This window comes from Schistocerca serialis, chromosome 5 (genome assembly GCF_023864345.2).
Source record: "Schistocerca serialis cubense isolate TAMUIC-IGC-003099 chromosome 5, iqSchSeri2.2, whole genome shotgun sequence".
NCBI lineage: Eukaryota > Metazoa > Arthropoda > Insecta > Orthoptera > Acrididae > Schistocerca > Schistocerca serialis.
Window position 1 is genome coordinate 296,315,817 of NC_064642.1, and position 21,891 is coordinate 296,337,707.

A 21,891-nucleotide genomic window follows, 5' to 3' on the forward strand; every position below is an offset into this window, starting at 1 on the left:
ACAGTGACATGGTTGTTCGCATCACATTTGACAGCAAACCAACACTGGCAAGTATCCTGATTGTCAATGCTGCAAGCAGATGATGAAGAGACATAAAATATATGAGGACCAGCAGAAAATGTTCCTGGTTAAAAGACTGACTGAAAAGTGGGATACCAGTGGCCTCATTCTCCCTTCCTCTGCACCTTCAAAATTTTTCCTAAAACTGTGAATATATGTGAATATATTTGCACTCTAACATGCAACTGACTTAACACTCCCATATGCACTCTTAACTAACTCACTCATACCCATCAGTCTATCACTACGTTACTCATACCTATCCACTCCTGCTTGCCCTTTCTCACTCATTCAACCCAACTCATTGTAATTTCCTCTTTGTGTGTGTCTCTCTAACTGTCCGTGTCTCCTGTGTCTCAGCCACAGTCTCATTCTCATTCTGTCCTACTACTGATGTCTTCTTTCACTGTCACTTTCTCCCTCTCCCCCCCCCCCCCCCTCTCTCTCTCTCTCTCTCTCTCTCTCTCTCTCTCTCTCTCTCTCTCTCTCTCTCACTTCTACCTAATTTATTCCTTCCCAGTGCTGCTATCTCTTCTCACTGTCACTATCTCCTTTTTTTTCTTTTTCCTCACTGTCACTTACTCTGTCTCATGATCACTGGCTCCCACCCACTTCCACTTTCTCCTTCTCTTTCTCTTTATTCTTCTCCCACTGACACTGTCTTCTTCACTCTTTCCATAACACTGTTCTGGCACTGTCAATTATGTTCCACTGCCACTGTGTACCTCTCTTTCTCTCACAATGTCACAGTTTGCTTCGCCGTTTCTATACCAAAACCACTGTCTGCTATCATCTGTCTCTTTTCCATGTCTGCTATCATCTGTCTCTTTGCCAATGTCACTGTCTCATTCCCTCTCAGCATAAAAAAATGGGAATGTGTTCGCATGCCAAAATTTTGGGGAGCACTTTTAAAGGTGTTAAGAAAGATAGAATGAGGCAGCTGGTGCCCCACTTCTCAGTTCTGTCTTTTTAAACAGCAGCATATTCACCTTTCTTGTGTTCTAAGAGCAGCATTTTTCCACTAGTTCCTTCATATGCAAAGAAATTTACTGGTCAGTAAAATTTTGATACTACACTTATGTGAAACTGAAACAACACAAAACTAATTCTACAACTCAGACTGGCTTTAACATACATAAAAATTTTGCTTGTGCTTCAGTACTACAACATAAGGTTTCCCGAATGCTTCTGACAGTAATGGAGCACTTGGCCTTGGCAGCTTATTTCGCCATGCTACATCCCTTTATAAATTATGTTTCACCCAAACCAAATTTTACATGTACAAGCAGGGTAACTCTGAATCTCACTATCTTGGAAATGGATAAAGATACCAAGAAAATTTTCATGGTCGTTTGAGATCGGGATCATAGGAATTTATCGTAAAAATTACAGCCATTTGCTATGTATAGCTATCTTAGAATCCACAACTCCATTTTTTGTACCCAAAAACCATTTTTAGGGTGTTTCACAATAATAGATAAGGGTTTTTGAAGAAGGGAAGACAGCACTTCTAGATAAGTGCCTAGAAAATGTACTGTTAAAATGTGAGCAATGTGCTGCAGTCAGTTATTTAGACATTCACAGCTGACAGCAGAAAAATGCTTTTTTCAGGTTTTCTTAAGAACTGCCCATGAACTAGATGGCACCTCCATAAGTCCCTGAAGGCTCACTGTAGGCAATATCTAATGGCAAAAGAACCAACCAATTTTCTCCATTTGTCTAATCTAGAGGAAACGTAATATTCAAAAACTAACTCTGTACTTTATTGTAGTTACATCTCCCAAGCACTACAAAAAAAAACACTTGACCCTGCCTTTCTATCACCAACAGGAACCTGAAGTTTGAGCCCCAGAAAAACTGTGTTTTTAAACACTGTGTTTTAGAACATATTCATACCAATAATGAACGGTAATTCAGTACGTAAAGGGAGATGAAAATTATGGGCAACTGAAATGCAGTTGTAAGGGAAGGAACACAGGAAAAGTGTTATGGAAAAATATGGTCTAGTAAGCAGGATCGAGAGAAGAAAACCTAGTTCTGTAATAAATTTCAGATGTTAACAATGAATACACTGTTCAAGAATCACAAGATGAGCTATGCTTGGAAAAGACCAGGAAACATGGGAAGATTCCCAGCTGGATTACATCATTGTGCATCATTGTCAGACAAATTCTGAAACCAGATATTTGTTTGTAAGGCATACTCAGGAGCACATACAGGAAGTGTGATACTTAAGTACTGAAGAATGATGAGATGCATTTAAAGTTCACTGAGGATGTGGGTACTGTGATATGGAATACCACAATAGGCAATTCTGTTGAAGAGGAGTGGTCATTTCAAGAAAGGGCAATCACAGATGTTCGACAGTAAAGACATAAACAAAAGAATGTTAACTCTGGGGAAAAAACCTTGGGTCACAGAAGAAACTGGAATGTTATTTTTCAGCCTGCAGCAAAGTGTGTGCTAAAAAATTTCCTGGCAGATGAAAACTATGTGCCAGACTGAGACTCGAAGTCAGGACCTTTGCCTTTGCAAACAAGTGCTCTACCGGTGAGCTATACAAGAACAACTCATGAACCGATCACACACCTCTATTTCTGCCAATACGTCTCCCACACTCCACAATTCACAGAAATTTTCCCATCGTGGTTGGGTGGCTCTGTAAGTAGAACACTTGCTCTTGAAACACAAACTTCCCAAGTTCGATTCTCGGTCCAGCACAAAGAAATACTTCAATTTATCAACATAAGGAGGAAGTACAAAAATGTTCAAGGAAAGTAAGGAATACAAATAGATGTATGCCACTTCAAAATGAAACAAATAGGAAGTGCACAGTAGCTGAGAGAAATGGCTGCACAAAAAATGTGAAGAAATCAGAAATAATCTTCAGTGAAATTAAGATCAAGGGCAGCAACATTACAAACACAATGGAAATTCCATTCTTAAAAGCGAAGGGATGAGCAGATAGGTAGGAAGAGTACAGTGAAGGCCTCTATTAAAGAAGGTGGTGTGGGCTGCCTTGTCTGTTGACTTGATAGAAGAAACTGGAGTCAACAAGGAAGACATCATAAGACATCCAATACTAGTCTGTTGACTTGATAGAAGAAACAGGAGTCAATGGGAAGACATCATAAGACATCCAATACTAGTCAGAATTTAAGACAAGAATAATATACAGAAGAATGGAAAAGACAACTGAGGCTCTGTTAGATGGCTATCAGTTTGGCTTTAGGAAAGGTAAAAGCACTGAAGAGGCAGTTCAGATGTTGCAGTTGATAATGCAAGCAAGAATAAAAGAAAATCAAGGTATGCTCATAAGATTTGTCGATCTAGAAAAAGTGTTGGACAATGTGAAATGGTGCAAGACATTGTAATTCTGGTAAAAATAGTAGTAATCTACAGGGAAAGACTGGTGACACACAATATGTGCAAGAAACAAGAGGAAACAATTAGAGTGGGAGACAATGAATTAAGTACTAAGATTAAAACGGAGTAAACCAGGGATGCAGTCTTTTGACCTTTCTGTTCAATCTATACATTGAAGAAGCAATTATATAGAGGTCTGTTGAATGGAATGAACAGTCTAATGGATACAGAATATGGATAGAGTGTATACCTAATAATGACAAAAGTAATGAGAAATAGCAAAAGTGAGAAATTTAACATCAGAATTGGGGATCACAGAGTAGAGATGAAGTTAAGGAATTCTGCTACCTTGGTAGAAAATTACCCTTGACAAACGAAGCAAGGATGATAGAAGAAGCAGTCTAGTACAGGCAAACAGAGTTCCTGGCCATGAGAAGTCTAATGGTGTCAAAGGCCTTAAATTGATGAAATTTATGAGAATGTGTGTCTGGATCACAGCATTGTACAACAGTGAATCAATGACAGTGGGAAAACAGGAATGTCAAAAATCGGATGAACTAAGAAGGTAATGAGTGAGGAAGTTCTTCGTAAAACCAGTGAAGAAAGGAACATATAGAAAACACTGACATGAAGACGGGGCAGGATGATAGGATGCAGCAAGGCATCAGGGAATAGCATCCACGGTACTAGAGAGAACTGCACAGGGTAAAAACCGTAGAGGAAGATGAGAGATTGGTGTGCACCCAGAAAATAACTGTGGTTGTACGTCACAAGTGCTACTACCAGATGAAGAGCTTGGCACAGGAGAAGAATTAGTAGCGGGCCGCATCAAAACCAGCCATAAGACTGATGATGTAAAAAAAATTATAAAAATTATAAAAAAAAAAACCCGCAGCCACTATGCTCGCTAAATGAACAAAATGATTTCAGACTAAACAAGTGTTTTTATGGCTTTCAAAACATACTGGTGTATCAGTATGGCTTGCCCTGCAGGTCAAACTAAAGTTGACACTGACCTGTTCTCCAGCATGTGTACATCAGCTGTTAGCTGTGGCTTTAATGTCAAGAATTCCAAAGTTAATGGTCCCAAGTAAAACATTATAACCACAAGATAGTGGCAATACCAATATTTTAACATCCTTGCTATGTCTTGAAATAATAAAGTTATTATTGATTTATAATCCCTATTTTACTGAAAGAAAAAGAAATATGGCAATGTGGCCTTCGCATGCTTTTACAATGAAGTGGGGAAAAATTCTTTACCCTCTCTCTTATATAATATGTCATATTTTAAATTAGTTCCATTGTCACTAGTCCATATTATACTACTTTCCTGGATTAATTTATGTCAATTGACTATGCCTAACACTCTTTTTTTCAGATTTATGGCAGGCTGCCTCCCTAAACAGTTAGCACTGAGCTACGATCCAGTTGCACAAGGGGATTTGACAAGATACTGATATTCCTTTTACTTTCGTATGTTTCATTTTATTTTATTATGGGATGAAATGAAATGCATACAGGTGTACAATTAAAAAAAAAGCAATAAAAATAAGAAATTAAGATTGAATAGTAACCATGATCCCAGACTTGTATAATGATTTTCTATCATTTATTAATAAAATACACCAAAGTTTGCTTTCTTGGGTTGCTTCCATGTATCTTCCCAGGAATAATTAATTTCTAATGTAAGGACATAGATTCTCCACCCCCCCCCCCCCCCCTACCCCACCAATCATCATCAATTCACACTGTAGAAATGGTCTTAATGTTTACATCTTTTATAAAGCTGAATCAGTGATATTAATAAGATATGCCATAACCAAAAAACCTAAAATTTGCAGGACATGCATGGAACTTACCACAATCCTGATGGGAGACACTAATTCATCGAATTACTGATTTAATCTTTTTTGAGCTTGATTATTGAAAACCTATTCTCTTTTTTGTATTATTAAATCCAACAAGCTCCAATGAAAAAAACAAGAAGCTAGATAAATATTTGTCAAAATTTCCACTATTTCCAAAATATAATCGAAGTCCACGTTCAATGCATTCAAGATAAACTGAAGTTAATCATCAATAATTAAAATCAATTTTGTTACTCTCAACGGTGAACTGTTGTTTTTGGGGCAGGTTTACAATGAAGTTTGTGTACATTTATGATCTCTCCGCACTGAACTGTTCGTGACTGTAGACTGTCACGTGATGTGTGTGCTGCTTAAACAAGGCAGGGTATTCAACTTTTAGGCAAACAAATTTGCTTTTTCATTATGGTCACATAAATGGTAATGGAAATAAGATAGTATCAAAACATGTTTCCAGACAGAAGACAGCCAAGTAATACAGACTTGGCTGATATAGAAGCTGTAGCACCACAAATGGCAGATCAAGTGAGACTAATATTTCCTTGTAACCCCAACTGCAAAGTAAACATTCAGCAAGCAATTTATGTATCATCAACATGTGTCATACCTTTCACCTGCAAGTAACAAACCCCAGAGAACTTTCGTCAGTGTTTTATTCAACAAACTAATTCAAAGCATCTTCCAGGCCAACTACAAGATGAGCCCTGAAAACAAGAGGGACTCAAGTGATTTACATGTGATGGGGCTACAGCATAGTTCAGTCACATTGTTGGAGATTCATAGATGCAGGAGATCCAGTTCCATTAATTTCATGACCCTCTGACCATAATAATTTGGATTTTTGTACTCAGGACCACAAAAAAATAATTGGGTTTTGTTGTAGACCAGTCCTAACAAAGAGACAGTTCCCTGAAGTGCCCTGAAAACCTGCACATGCATTTTACACAAATGAGATTAATTTGAAAAGTTTGTGACAGTCCACAGTCTGACAAACGTATAGAAAAAGAGGACAATGTATTTGACGTTTACTATTAGTTACTGGACTGAGCACCTTGAACTGTTGGTTTTCACTAACAAACAGTTGACTTACATTCTTTGGTTTTTACAGCCTTTTTTCTTCTGGTACAGAATTCACAACCAAAAAATTGTAAAATTGTTACTATAATTCACTTGTAGAAAATCAGATTATGTCATAAAAAGGGATCCATTAAAGGTTTATGTCTGTAATTTAAGTTAAACATGTGTTGACAGCTATATTTTCCAGGCAGTTTGAAAACCTACAATCAGAACCAGTAAAACCATCTCTTAACACACTAGGACTGAACCAAGACAGTTCTCCTGTCTCAGTTTGATGCACAGTTGAGTAACCCTGTCAAGGTGTTGCAGAATTTTTTAACTACCTTCGCTTATTCATTGGTGTTGCCACCCTGATCAGTTCAAGAAGGAACCAGCGAACAGAGCCGACATTTTTTTCCAAACTTGATAAAAGTTCGATAGTTTTGTTTCTCAATTCTAACACTGCAAATGGCATATTACATTTCTCACTAATACAGTTGGCAGAAATACACACGAAGTACCCTACTGTACAAAATGGCTTCTTCTTTCAGTATGTACTACAACCATTCTCCCATATAGAACTATACAATTTCAGTGTACGACCAAGAGGTCTAGGCTGTGCACAAACAAAAGGAGTACCACTGTGCAGAGGTGTCAGCAATGGATCACACAGGTGGGGCCGGGTATGCTACAACCGCATTTATGTTGCCCTGGTGAGAGGGGGGGGGGGGGGGGGGGGGGGGGGGGGGGAAGAGTGTCCAGAAATTTGCAAGCGATTCCCACATACCAGGACTGAACCATCCTCTCCTGGGGCTTGATAATGGTATGAACATGTAAGTGATATGAAAAGTTTAGAGAACCTATATTGTCACTATTCTGTGAAGATCTGATCTGCCTTCATTGTATGACTGGGCCAATACCACTTCCAAGGGACAGGATTCACATAATTTCCTACAAACAGCATGGCAACTATGTAGTGATTTCCATGATCACAGTATTTCCAACCTGACTTGGCACTGTAATGCCACAATATACTAAACCTGCAATTAAGTGGAAATAAGAATGAGTTCCAGACTGTAATGCCACAATATACTAAACCTGCAATTAAGTGGAAATAAGAATGAGTTCCAGAACTACATGTTCCTTCTCCATGAGTAAAGATCCTGTGATCCAGATTCCAGGAAAGAACAAGTGCCCATCTTGACACATCTTCTCCCCCCCCCCCCCATCCTCCCAGGGAGACATTATTCCTACACAAACTGCCAACAAAAAACTGAAATGGGACTGTGCGATGTTGCCAAACAACTTATTATCAAACAAACAAACCATGTCTGAATTAGAAAATGTATTGGTGATGTTACTTCTCACTAAATGACTACTTTTTGACAATGATAAGATTCTAGGAGCAACTGCATTAGGAACTTCACATACCTTTACAGCTAGAGAATTGATTTTATCAACTGCCAGTTGTATAGCTTTACGAAAAGCTTTTATTATAATTCGTGGATGTACACCTTCTTCTACGAATGATTTAATTTGTTTCAAAAATTCACCAGCCAGCAAAACCACACTTGTTGTTCCATCACCAACCTGCAAAATATGAATCACTATAAAGACAAAATTAAAACCAATAACTATTCACTGTAACAGACAAATAACCAAAAAGTGAAAAGCGATACTCTGTTTCTAATTCTTCAGAATGCACAGATATGTATAGTTACAATTGTTTATGTGCTGCAACCCAGCTGGTTCAACCACAATACTGTGACAATTTAGCATTTGCTATATTCTCTCTCTCTCTCTCTCTCTCTCTCTCTCTCTCTCTCTCTCTCTCTCTCTGTGTGTGTGTGTGTGTGTGTGTGTGTGTGTGTGTGTGTGTGTTTCATGGTGTGGGTTCCTGTACTCATGTCCTAGTTCATGAACCACAAGCAACGTATGAGTGGCCAAGTAAGTGGTCCCGACAGTCGGGATACCAGTTACTTTGGAATAAGGCTGGGCATCTCGGACATATTCTGAGTCGTGGTCACCTTTGTGCTCATACGGCAAAGACTACCAAATCCACCGGTTAGTCCCTCAGCCGTTAGGGGTAAAACTCAATGGGACTCGGGGCAAGTGAGGCTAGCAACCTGCTTCCCTGGTACTTTAAATATGATGCTGGCAACAATCAGAGCAAAATGCCTCAGACCTTTGGAGGTGACGGAGTTCCACCTCTAACTGACAAACCAGGGACTCCTAAGATACGACTTGGCAAACAAATGGTAATGAGATGGGGAGCTATTAATATCAATGGGGGCTACTCTGGGAAGAAGGTAAAGCTGGCAGAGACTGCAATTAAGATGGGGCTGGACGTTTTAGATGTCAGTGACATTCGGGTAAGGGGTGAGAAAGAAGAGGAAGTGGGAGAATACAAGGTCTACCTGTCAGGAGTCAAAGCAGGAAGAGCACAATGGGGTGTAGGGCTTTACATCAGGAAAGAAATGAAACCCAGCATAGTTGCAATAAGGTATGTAAACGAACGACTGATGTGGATAGATTTGACAGTGTCTAGCAAGAAAATTAGGATTGTGTCAGTATATTCGCATTGTGAAGGGACAGATCAAGATAAGATGGATAGTTTTTATGAGGCACTCCGTGATGTAGTAGTTAGAGTAAAGGACAAGGACAGTGTTCTGCTCATGGGTGATTTTAACGACAGGATTGGAAATCGAACAGAAGGGTATTAAAATGTTATGGGTAAATTTGGGGAGGATATGGAGGCCAACAGGGACGGGAAACAACTCTTGGATTTCTGTGCCAGTATGGGCTTAGTAATCACAAACTCCTGTTTTAAACATAAGAACATTCACCGGTATACTTGGGAAGGCAGGGGAACCAGATCTGTCATTGACTATATAATAACAGATCAGGAATTCAGGAAGGCTGTGAGGGACACACGTGTATTCAGGGGATTCTTTGATGACACTGATCATTATTTAATCTGCAGTGAAATTGGGATTGTGAGGCCGAAAGTGCAGGAGGATAAGAGTGGAGAAACTTCAGGATAAGGAAATCAGGCACGAGTACATAACAGCGATCTCAGAAAGGTACCAGTTAGTTGAATGTAGTCAATTACAGTCATTGGACAAGGTACAGGGACACAGTACTAGAAGCGGCTAAAGAATGTCTTGGAACAGTAGTTTGTAAAAGTAGGATGAAGCAAACAGCTTGGTGGAATGACGCAGTCAAGACAGCCTGTAAAACGAAAAAGAAGGCGTATCAAAAATGGCTACATACTAGAACTCAGGTAGACAGAGAAAGTTATGTTAAAGAAAGAAACAAAGCCAAACAGATAATTGCAGCATCCAAGAAGAAATCTTGGGAAGACTTTGGAAACAGGTTGGAGACTATGGGTCAAGCTGCTGGAAAACCATTCTGGAGTGTAATTAGCAGTCTTCGAAAGGGAGGTAAGAAAGAAATAAGTATTTTGGACAGGTCAGGAAATACTGCTGGTGAATCCTGTGGATGCCTTGGGCAGATGGAGGGAATATTTTGAAGAGTTGCTCAATGTAGGTGAAAATGCGATCAGCAATGTTTCAGATTTCGAGGTAGAATGGGATAGGAATGATGATGAAAATAGGATTACATTTGAGGAAGTGGAGAAAATGGTCAATAGATTGCAGTGCAATAAAGCGGCTGGGGTGGATGAAATTAAGTCGGAACTCGTCAAATACAATGGAATGTCAGGTCTTAAATGGCTACACAGGATAATTGAAATGGCCTGGGAGTCGGGACAGGTTCCATCAGACTGGACAAAAGCAGTAATCACACCAATCTTTAAACATGGGAACAGAAAAGATTGTAACAACTACAGAGGTATCTCTTTAATCAGAGTTGTGGGTAAAATCTTCTCTGGTATTGTTGAAAGGAAAGTGCGAGTATTAGTTGAGGACCAATTGGATGAAAATCAGTGTGGGTTTAGGCCTCTTAGAGGTTGTCAGGACCAGATCGTTAGCTTACGGCAAACAATGGCGAAGCGTTATGAGTGGAACAGGGAATTGTATCTATGCTTTATAGATCTAGAAAAGGCATATGACCGGGTTCCTAGGAGGAAGTTATTGTCTGTTCTACGAGATTATGGAATAGGAGGCAAACTTTTGCAAGCAATTAAAGGTCTTTACATGGATAGTCAGGCAGCAGTCAGAGTTGACGGTAAATTGAGTTCATGGTTCAGAGTAGTTTCAGGGGTAAGACATGGCTGCAACCTGTCTCCACTGTTGTTCATATTATTTATGGATCATATGTTGAAAACAATAGACTGGCTGGGTGAGATTAAGATATGTGAACACAAAATAAGCAGTCTTGCATATGCGAATGACTTAGTTGTGATGGCAGATTCGATTGAAAGTTTGCAAAGTAATATTTCAGAGCTAGATCAGAAATGTAAGAACTATGGTATGAAGATTAACATCTCCAAAACGAAAGTAATGTCAGTGGGAAAGAAATATAAACGGATTGAGTGCCAAATAGGAGGAACAAAGTTAGAACAGGTGGACGGTTTCAAGTACTTAGGATGCATATTCTCACAGAATGGCAATATAATGAAAGAACTGGAAGCGAGGTGTAGCAAAGCTAATGCAGTGAGCATTCAGCTATGATCTACTCTCTTCTGCAAGAAGGAAGTCAGTACCAAGACTAAGTTATCTGTGCACCGTTCAATCTTTCAACCAACTTTGTTGTATGGGAGCGAAAGCTGGGTGGAACAAGGTTGAGGCTACGGATATGAAAGTAGCTAGGATGATTGCAGGTACTAGTAGATGGGAACAATGGCAGGAGGGTGTCCACAATGAGGAAATCAAAGAAAAACTGGGAATGAACTCTATAGATGTAGCAGTCAGGGCGAACAGGCTTAGATGGTGGGGTCATGTTGCATGCATGGGAGAAGCAAGGTTACCCAAGAGACTCATGGGTTCAGCAGTAGAGGGTAGGAGGAATCAGGGCAGACCAAGGAGAAGGTACCTGGATTCGGTTAAGAATGATTTTGAAGTAATAGGTTTAACATCAAAAGAGGTACCAATGTTAGCACTGAATAGGGGATCATGGAGGAATTTTATAAGGGGGGCTATGCTCCAGACTGAACGCTGAAAGGCATAGTAAGTCTTAAATGATGATGATGATGATTCTCTTATCTCTCGTCTCTGCCGTCCGCACATTTTGTAAATTCATACGCTTGGTGCCAGATTACTTGGCTTGTCGCTGGCCGCTTGTCACCTATCAGTTGACGACAAGCTTCAAACACACTGACTTTTGCGCACTGTAATTTTCTGGAAATCCTCTATTTTGCTGTATCGTTCAAAAAACTCAAATTTTCTTTTCAAGTAACTTCTCTACAAGTTCTGCACTGTTACAATAATTATCCATGCAGAGGTGATGCCACTTGCCATCAGAAGGTGTCACTAGTTCCATCACTGGTTTTGCTAAAGGCTGTCCAGCACCAGAATATATCTGAATGAGGAAATGTATCCCGTAATCAAATCACACAGCATCCGAATGAGTATGCCGTATTTCGTAATTTTCGACGGATTATAAACTTTAAATTTTAATCGTCCACGCCACGGCATCATTTCCTCATCAATTGAGATGTTTTTACTTGGATTTTGGAAAAATAATCAATTACGAATTGCACTTTGGCATTATCCAGTTTATTGCGGCTGTCAGAAAAATGTGAAATTGGTTGCAGGACATCATTTTGCAAAATATCTGTGTGTCTATCAATGGATTTGTTGACCAACAATCATCCCCCCTTGCTTTTTTACAATTCCCATAAGGATAGCAAGCCCAAACCATTTTCTAAGTTCAAGCTCCGTAATGTCGACAAATTAGCCTTTTTTAAATCCAGTTTCCTCCTATTGCAATTTTGACTGTAGAACTTGTTGGTTTCATTGCTAATATATTCAAATAGATCGTTCTTGTTGGATTCAAATTAATGATATCAATGTAATAGAGGGAAACATTCCACGTGGGAAAAATTATATATAAAAACAAAGATGAGGTGACTTACCGAACGAAAGCGCTGGCAGGTCGATAGACACACAAACAAACACAAACATACACACAAAATTCAAGCTTTCGCAACAAACTGTTGCCTCATCAGGAAAGAGGGAAGGAGAGGGGAAGACGGAAGGAAGTGGGTTTTAAGGGAGAGGGTAAGGAGTCATTCCAATCCCGGGAGCGGAAAGACTTACCTTAGGGGGAAAAAAGGATAGGTATACACTCGCACATATCCATCCACACATACAGAGACAGTCTGTATGTGTGGATGGATATGTGCGTGTGTATACCTGTCCTTTTTTCCCCCTAAGGTAAGTCTTTCCGCTCCCGGGATTGGAATGACTCCTTACCCTCTCCCTTAAAACCCACTTCCTTCCGCCTTCCCCTCTCCTTCCCTCTTTCCTGATGAGGCAACAGTTTGTTGCGAAAGCTTGAATTTTGTGTGTATGTTTGTGTGTCTATCAACCTGCCAGCGCTTTCGTTCGGTAAGTCACCTCATCTTTGTTTTTACAAATAGAACGTTCCCAATATATAATTCTACGAAATCCTCCACACTCTGTTTATCTTTGGAAAATAAGTTTGGACCCGGGGATCCTTCAAATTTATTACTGTCCTTGGTAAATCAAAGTCTGACCACTGTGCACTGCCGCCTTCATCTGATTCAGCCGAATCAGTTGGAAACCCTAGCGTTCACTGTATTATTCTTGGACTTATTTCGCTATCTACCTATGATTCTGCTTCACTTTCATTTTTTTATAAACAATGTTTTCTTCCCAATCGGTCAAGTCATTCGGAACATCAGACAAGACGTCCGCGCGTTCATGATGAAAGGGCACAAGTACTTATAAAAACAAAAAACTTGTTCACATGTGTAACTTATTGTTACCTAAATTAAACACCAACAGAATGCAAAAGATACTAAAGTGCTCTCGCCGGCCACTGCGTGACCTATGCTTATGATGCCACTGTGGTGTTGCTGGCCGTTGACCACTATTATCACACACGACAACTGTGGTGTCGTCGGATGGCATAGTGTTAACATGCTAATAATGTCTTCACTGAAGTTTTCTTTTCTTGTCCAGTGGATAAACTGATGGATTCTCAGAACAGTTTTAATAAAGGCGACACTTACTAAGCGGAATTGCAGTTAATGCATATTTACTGTGTAAACACTTCCACAGTGATCAGATTGTTCGTAATTAATTAAATTATCCCCACAAAATGGGTTAACAATAAACAAAGACAAACTAATTTAAGTTAGATACTCCGATGGCAGCTGTATGCAGTTATGTCTCAGCAGTAACTAATTATTACAGAACAGAATTGTAAGGTGTTTAAAACTAGAAAATTTCATTACAACTCATTCACCTTGCTACAAGCAAAGAATGGTCACACCAAGAGGCACAGACAGAACCAGGAAATAAGGGGTACGTTGCAAGTGGATCAGGTGTCAATACATATATATCAGAGAACCTACACAGCACTTACGAGCTTATTAAGCGAATATAACAGAACAACAATACATGCAGTCATTACAAATGGAGCATCACATAACAGCCTCACAATAGCTCCCTTTAAATACTCAAGCTCTGCTCTCAAGGAGTTGATCATTGGGATCGATGGCATTCACAGGAACAGCACTCTATTCCATGGTTATGATACTGTAGCGAAACATGTCCTAGGTATTCCAGAACAATCTACAAACCAGCCAAAGATGTACCTGAGATGACAGTCTTCGCCTGATGAACTTCATACTGTTCGCCACCTACCACTGCAGATGGAGAAGCTGGTTGTCTTCCGACAACACCACAATGCAGAGTGCTGGACTGCACCAAACTTCAGTGTGGAAACTGGCAGCAGGGCCTTATGGAGTCCACCTTCCAGTGCAACACTTAGGCACCTCAGGGTGCTGAAAGTTACCTGGCTGATAGACCAGAGATTGACTCACTACATGACTTCTGACAACAACACATCATAGATAGGTCATCAAGGGCCAACACAGAATTCGGAGTGGGATCGAGCACACTCCAGCAGCTCGTACGACACCATTCTTACTGGAGCATTCCGTGGTGTGAGGTCACTCACTCTTCGCCTGGGCCTGCAGACAGGGATCTGACTCTGCAGCCATCACCAGGCATATAGCACACAGCTGAATGAAGCATTGGCTACAAAGCCAGAATACAAAAAGATGACTGTAAACATGGTTAATAAATAACTGAACTTTGACAATGTTTTACTAGTGTCACAGATGTTTCACAGGTACCTAACTGCTATCCCGACTTCACGCAGAGGAGTCTCTGGTTGGTCCCTCTATATGACTTTCCAGAACTTTGACTGACACTGACTGACACTGTCCGTTGCACCTGTTTGTAAAATGTTACAGAAAGATATTTTTATAAAATACACTGCCTGAGACAATAAGTCAAGAATCAAATTTACAAAGAACTTGGCAGTTTGAGCCCTCTTATCAGTATGATGTTGCATCTGCTCTGACCTGAATGCATACAATGACTGGCATGGAAAGGGTGTCATAAATCTATTGTATCTTCTCCTGAGTCAAGCTGGCTCACAACTATTGTAACTGCTCCTCAATATCCTAGATACAGACTGTGGAACAGACTTGACACCTGACCTGGTAGCACACATTTTTTTTTATCAGAGACAGATCTGGGGACCTTGCTGGCCACAGGAGTAACTCATCACACATACAATTCATAGAGATGTTTAACTGTGTACGAGCAATGTCTTGTTAAAAAATGACACACAATACCGTCTCATGAGAGGTGACGCATGAGGACACAGGATGTCTGTAGTGTACTACTGTGCCTTTAGAGTTTCCTCAATCACTATCAGCCATGACCTGAACTCATACCTGATAGCAGCCCACCCGATAGCACCATGAGTAATGCCACTGTGTCTCTCCCGAACATTTAAAGGTGGTGCAGGTGGGCACAGGTTGAGAGGTGGTAGTTGTAGGGGGGAGGGGGGGAGTGTAGGAAGGTGGTGGTTGTGGAGGGAGCCGGGGGTTGTGGTGGTTGGGGGGTGGGGGGGGGGGTGCGAGAAGGGGGGGTGGGGGTGCGAGAAGGGGGGGTGGGGATGCGAGAAGGGGGGGTGGGGATGCGAGAAGGGGGGGGGGGTGCGAGAAGGGGGGGGGGGGTGCGAGAAGGGGGGGGGGTGCGAGAAGGGGGGGGGGGTGCGAGAAGGGGGGGGGGTGCGAGAAGGGGGGGGGGTGCGAGAAGGGGGGGGGGTGCGAGAAGGGGGGGGGGTGCGAGAAGGGGGGGGGGTGCGAGAAGGGGGGGGGGTGCGAGAAGGGGGGGGTGCGAGAAGGGGGGGGTGCGAGAAGGGGGGGGTGCGAGAAGGGGGGGGTGCGAGAAGGGGGGGGGTGCGAGAAGGGGGGGGGGGGGGGTGCGAGAAGGGGGGGGGGGGGTGCGAGAAGGGGGGGGGGGTGCGAGAAGGGGGGGGGTGCGAGAAGGGGGGGGGTGCGAGAAGGGGGGGGGTGCGAGAAGGGGGGGGGTGCGAGAAGGGGGGGGGTGCGAGAAGGGGGGGGTTGCGAGAAGGGGGGGGTGCGAGAAGGGGGGGGGGTGCGAGAAGGGGGGGGTGCGAGAAGGGGGGGGTGCGAGAAGGGGGGGGTGCGAGAAGGGGGGGGTGCGAGAAGGGGGGGTGCGAGAAGGGGGGGTGCGAGAAGGGGGGGTGCGAGAAGGGCGGGTGCGAGAAGGGGGGGTGCGAGAAGGGGGGGTGCGAGAAGGGGGGGGGGGTGCGATGTTGTGGTGTGATCCTAAGAGCAAGGTGGGAGAAGGTAAACGCCAGCAAGACAGAATCAAGCAACACAATAGTTATAGAGAGGGGACTCACTAAAGTCAAGCATCCCAATGGTGAATGGAGGGTACTCACCAAAATCTAGCAACCCAATGGAAACAAAACTATTGCATCCAGTCATCATTTCTGGATCATACTGAACGTAGTTTCTAACCAGAGATTGAAACAATTAACCATATTTTACTGTACAATTAAAGTAAATTTCAAACATAAATATCGACCGTTAGAACAAAAAGGTTTACATGTACATTGTAAATGATACCTACAATCAAATGTATTGGTTCTTAATTGCAAAAACTGACACTCGATATTTGTCGATTACAGAACCATCTACCACAAATGGAAAACAATAATCTGAGTAAAACGTATGCATTTTTTTAACGGAGTTTAAATATGCAATAAACATTTGTTTCCTATTTGAAAATCCAAAGTTGACCCCCTCCAAGCAGAAGAAGTGGTGAAGAGATAGCCAGTTGCAGCCAAGACAAGGGTCCTCTTTACTAATATTAATTTCTCACCTATTACATTTTTTTCGGATGATATATTGCTGCCGAGATATAAAGTTGACTCAAGTTAAAATGTAAAAGCCCTGTATATATGGGTGCTACCCTGTAACATACATTAAGTGGGTGTATATCTAATTGCCTCATAATTTAGTGTTACACATTATATTTTAAAACCTACATTAGGTTTGATCATTTTTGAGATTTAAAAATAAGCAAAATGGCTAGAAATTAGTAATAATTTGTCAGAAACAGTGTAGTAAGTAAAGGTGAAATAAAGTGAGCACTTACATCATACCAACCAGACAAAATGCTTTAAGAAATGGGGCAGCAGCGTAGCTTTACAAATATGGATACGCGAATATACAACGTTTGTCCTGGTCTATTAAAATGTAATGCTCACCAACAGCATCGGCAGGAACGTAGCAGCAATATTTGAAGCAAACAACTCTGTGGTCATAGCATCTGCAGCTGTGGTGACATTTTATAGCAAAAAATCCACCTAAGATACAGCTGTTTGCAGGGTTCTTGCTGTAAAATAAACTATTTAATGCTTTGGATTACCAGAGAAGAATATTCTGGCACAGGCACCAATACCAACAAGTTGTACACACTACCAAAAGTGCGTAAGGATGACATCCCAACAATACAGGTGCCTTCACTTACCAGATCACCAAGTTCCTCATGGCTGCTGTTGAGCCCTGACGCAGGGAAATGCCACAACCACACACACAATTGTGAAGATTTTAATGTCTACACACTTTGGATACTGAAATAATGGTCAGCTTTGATGTGCTTTCTTCATTCACCACACTGCCACTTAAGGATTTGGTAGAACTGATAAATAAAAAAAGTTGACATCCACATACTTGTACTAAGAGCAATATTATGAGAACAAACCAAGGGTGTAGCCAAAGACCAAAAAACCAACCTGTTTCTTTTGGTATGTGGGCAACATGTCTGTTATAGACTCCACAGAATGGATAAGCTAAATGAGTTCCTATTTCATCTGAGCTCACACCACCATCAAATTCACCATGGAACTGCAGAAAGACGGACAGATACTGTTCTTGGATGTCTTGGTGATACAGAAGGCCAATAGGTTACTTGGGTAGTCTCTATAGCAAGCTGATCCACAATGATCAACACCTCCCAGCCCACAGCTGCCATCATCCTGCTTAGAAGTGTGCTGTTTTGAAGACCTTTACCCACAAGGCACATGCCCTATCAGACAAAGAGACCTTTGCTTCTTGACTTCACCATCTATGAGAAGTCTTTCACAAAAATGGCAATGCTCAGCCAAAATTGAATGCGCACTACATCAGTCAGCTTCCAAGAAACAGAAGAGGACTAACCAAAAGTGCTAGCAAACTTATGGTAAGCAATGCCCATCTGTATAAAAATCAGCAGTGTTCTTAAAAAACAATTGTCCACCAAAGTATGACATCCCCAGACATCAAGACATGCAGCCTACTTGGTAGTGTACAGGACAGCTTAGGCTTATGAAAGCCAGCCAACAGCATCACCACTTGAGTATAGCATATCAAACATTGGCCAACACGAGCAGAGGAACTTCGATTTATTTAACATAGATGCTAAATTTGGCTAGGACAACACAATAAATCTGCAGTAACTAAGTACTGTTTGGAATATATGCACTTCATTATGTACAATACGACAAAAATTTTGGCACAGATTCCAGGCTCTTGGACAATATTACGAAGAAAATGACTCAAGTCAAGCTGAAGAAAGCCCGCTAGGATTGCTGGCTCAAATCCATGAAGGAGCAATGGCATCTGCATACAGCAAACTGAGTCTGTAACTCTTAAACTGAAGTTAGCACTTCCACAGTACATCCCCCATTGATGGTGGAGACATCAGACACCCATTATTCCGACCACATCTGATTGCCATGCACAGACACGTCGATGGGTTGTTGCAGGCTAGATCATGGGGGAGGGGTGGGGGGAGCATTGATGTAAGGGCTGGGGGGGGGGGGGGGGGCAGGGCGGAGAGGTGAGGTACGGGCTGGGGGGGGGGGATGTAGGTGGTGTTGGTGGTGGTGGTGGGGGGGGGGGGGGGGAGGGGCAAGGGGCAGCTATAAGAGGGCCAGCAGTTCCTGTTGCAGCCGAGTACATCAGCAGCATCTCACACGAAGTCACTAAGGAACATCGACAAAATAAGACACAATCACCGGCTGAAAACCAATGAATTAATAGTTTGGTAATGTTTCTGTTTTATGAATGGGAACAGATATGTTGCTAAACAAGTGAGACCTTGTGATATGATTATGACAAATGATGGGTGTTTTGTCTTTGAGATGAGGTACTGGAGTATATAGATATTAAAAGGGTGATAAAGCAGACACAGAATATGGTAATCACATAGCTTGCCTGGTCACAAGCTCTCATTTTTAGTTCTAACTCTCTACTGCTTTCAGTAATCGTGAAGTGCTTTATACATCACAATAGTCAAGTCTGACAGAACAAGTGATCATACAAGTTTACGCCCTGTGGAAATATGGCCTCAATCTTTAGCAATGCATACAGGTGACCACTTCCTCCATCTGACAACAGTATTTTCTGCCTTCTTGATGTTCTTACATAATATTACAAGCCAGATTCTTCACTTTTCTTATACAGCACTGGGATACTGTCAAAAAGGAAAAGAACTTAATTGTTCTCATAATTCACGACAAATTCATCCGATGGAATACTAAAATTAATTGGGACTTCTCTGCATTTAGTTTAAGTCTTAGGTTTTGCTCACCTCTGAACTACGGACACAATTATAGTCAGATTATAAACTTATCAGATAAGTCAACTTTTAAGACTATAAACCATTTGTATCTTGCTTTAAGTGCTGTACCTACACTGCAATAAAAAAGTGACTGGCAGTTAAGCATGAGGGGACAATATTAAGAGTTCACATTAGTTTGTGCAAACAAAATAACTACAGCAACGGCAGGGCATTTGTTGCTGGATCCATTTATCACATATCTGCTAATGTCTAGTATGTGATTTGTTTAGCAGCATGGTAATAATGTTATCACTTTTCTACCAAATTTGTAGCTAGCTCAAGACAGTTTGTCAGCTAAAACAAACATGCCCCCCAGAAAAGTAATACAAACAATGAAAATCAATCAAAATTGTTATGTTACCAGCAGTGTCACCTGTAATTGCTTTTGGCAACTGGCACATGAGGTAGCATAGTAGTAGGACTATGGTGAACAGATCAGAAGGCATTAGCAAGTTCATTCTCTGACAGTTGCTATGGTGCAAGAGATGTCCTGTAAACAACTAGTAATCAATCACTCTTCTTCTGATCTAGGTAGATAGCAGATTTCACAAGGACCAATTGCTTCGGACTGGGATAAAAAGAAAGAAAGAAAAATAATTCTGAAGTCTGGCAAGCCATTGCTCCAGATCTAGTATGTCTACGATCTTGCAACTTGCCATCCTGATAATTTTATGTGCAGAGGACAAAAATAACAGAAACAAAGATCAAACAACAATGGCCAAGTCATAATCTCTCTTCAAAACTGCTGAAAAATTTGGTCCCAATGGATTTTCCCCATATTTTAACAACAAATTGGAAGTGGGTGAAAGGCACTTTGAATGATAATTTGTCACTGCATTTTTCTTTACATGTCAGAAAATTAGTGACTTATAAACATTCCTCCAAATGTAGGCCTCATCCCTCTGATCAGCCTTTAAAGTTACAAAAACTCCAAATGTACTCAGTTTTCTCAATCTCTGACAACTTATCTTAAAATCGATACCTCCAATTATGTAACTGAATATCAACCGAGAGAGAGAGAGAGAGAGAGAGAGAGCGCATTTAAGTGTGTTTCATTGCTGGGTAGTTCCAAAATCATGCTGCAAATGAAGCTGGAACTTGGCAGTAGTTCATTTGCTCCCTTGGACACTTTCAGTACACCTTTCAACAGTTGGTCTTACTGGGACCTCTTGAGGATTTGACATCGCAGGAGACAACGTTTTGCTTAGCTACAGTATTTAACCACATATACGTTTGAAGCACGCCACCAGAAAAAAATTCTGAATACAAATGGGCTAGTCTAAGTGTTAGTACTGTGTATAATACCAAAAATCTAAATTCAACTATCAAACCAGAAATTAGTTTAAATCAAAGATAGCTGAATGAAATTACACGACATCAAAACACCGGGGAATTTCGCGAAACCAACATTAACAGTCTATGGCATTAAATGAGAAGGGACAATAGCATCTCTTGCTATGAAACCAGTTACAGTGAACACACAGCGTGCTGCTTACCTCGGCGTCCTGTGACTTCGCTATGTCAACAAGTGTCTTTGCTGCGGGATGAACAACATCCAGTAATTTCATAATGGTAGCACCGTCATTTGAGATGGTGGACTTTCCGTTTTTGTCTACTATTAACTTATCCATTCCCCTTGGGCCAAGTGTTGTTCTGACTGCATCCACAACGGCCTGGCAAGCATTTATATTAGAGATCAGTTGGGGCTTGCCCTGGCTGTTCTCAGTTCCCTCCTTAAGGAGAATTATTTGCGGTTGCTACATTTGAAAAGAGAAACAGATATAACGTTACTACTCGACAACAGTGCAATTTACACTGAATGCAAACCTTATGTAATATTTTGTTATAATCAAAGATGTGTTACACTAACAAAATTAAGATAAATTTTAATTTAACGGCATAAACAATCAAGCATGATTGCAATAAATGCAAGACATTTAAAATTTTCACGTAAGCCATCTTTCACGCATTTATCGCTTCCAATAGCTTCAGTTAATGACCACTAATACAGTAAACAACCAACCATTTTTTTTAAAGTGATATGACAATTTAAATAACTTTAAACTTTTTCCCAACACGCCTTGCTCACCACTACTGCTATCGCTTTGCTTATGTCTTTTGTTAATTTCTGGAACTGAGTCTCAAAACGCATGACATCGGTGAAGATGACACATTCGTTCATTTCCCAGTCACAAACAACTACTGCACAAATATCGGCGTACAAGATTTTCTGTGCAAGCAACTGACAGCATACGCAGCGAAAATTTGCGCAGATATGATATGTGCGCTAGCAGCCGATTCATTTTTAGTTAGGTTGTTAGTTTCTTGTTCCATAGATCAAATAAAAGATAAAAGTTATGATGTGGAACGAGTCAACAGAAGAACATAGAGCACCT

The 21,891-nt window shown here is 41.1% G+C and overlaps 1 protein-coding gene across 1 annotated transcript in view; it reads right to left on the bottom strand.

Annotated features, from left to right (window-relative positions):
• LOC126480958 (T-complex protein 1 subunit eta) overlaps positions 1-21,653 on the bottom strand; it is a 79,754-nt gene extending 58,101 nt beyond the window's left edge. The window contains exons 1-3 of the mRNA XM_050104388.1: positions 21,519-21,653; positions 20,992-21,252; positions 7,782-7,940 (exon numbers count right to left, since the gene is read on the bottom strand). Coding sequence (XP_049960345.1) covers positions 7,782-7,940; positions 20,992-21,252; positions 21,519-21,521 — 423 coding nt within the window. The 5' untranslated portion in view covers positions 21,522-21,653. The remainder of the gene's footprint in view (positions 1-7,781; positions 7,941-20,991; positions 21,253-21,518) is intronic.
• Between the last annotated feature and the right edge of the window lie 238 nt (positions 21,654-21,891).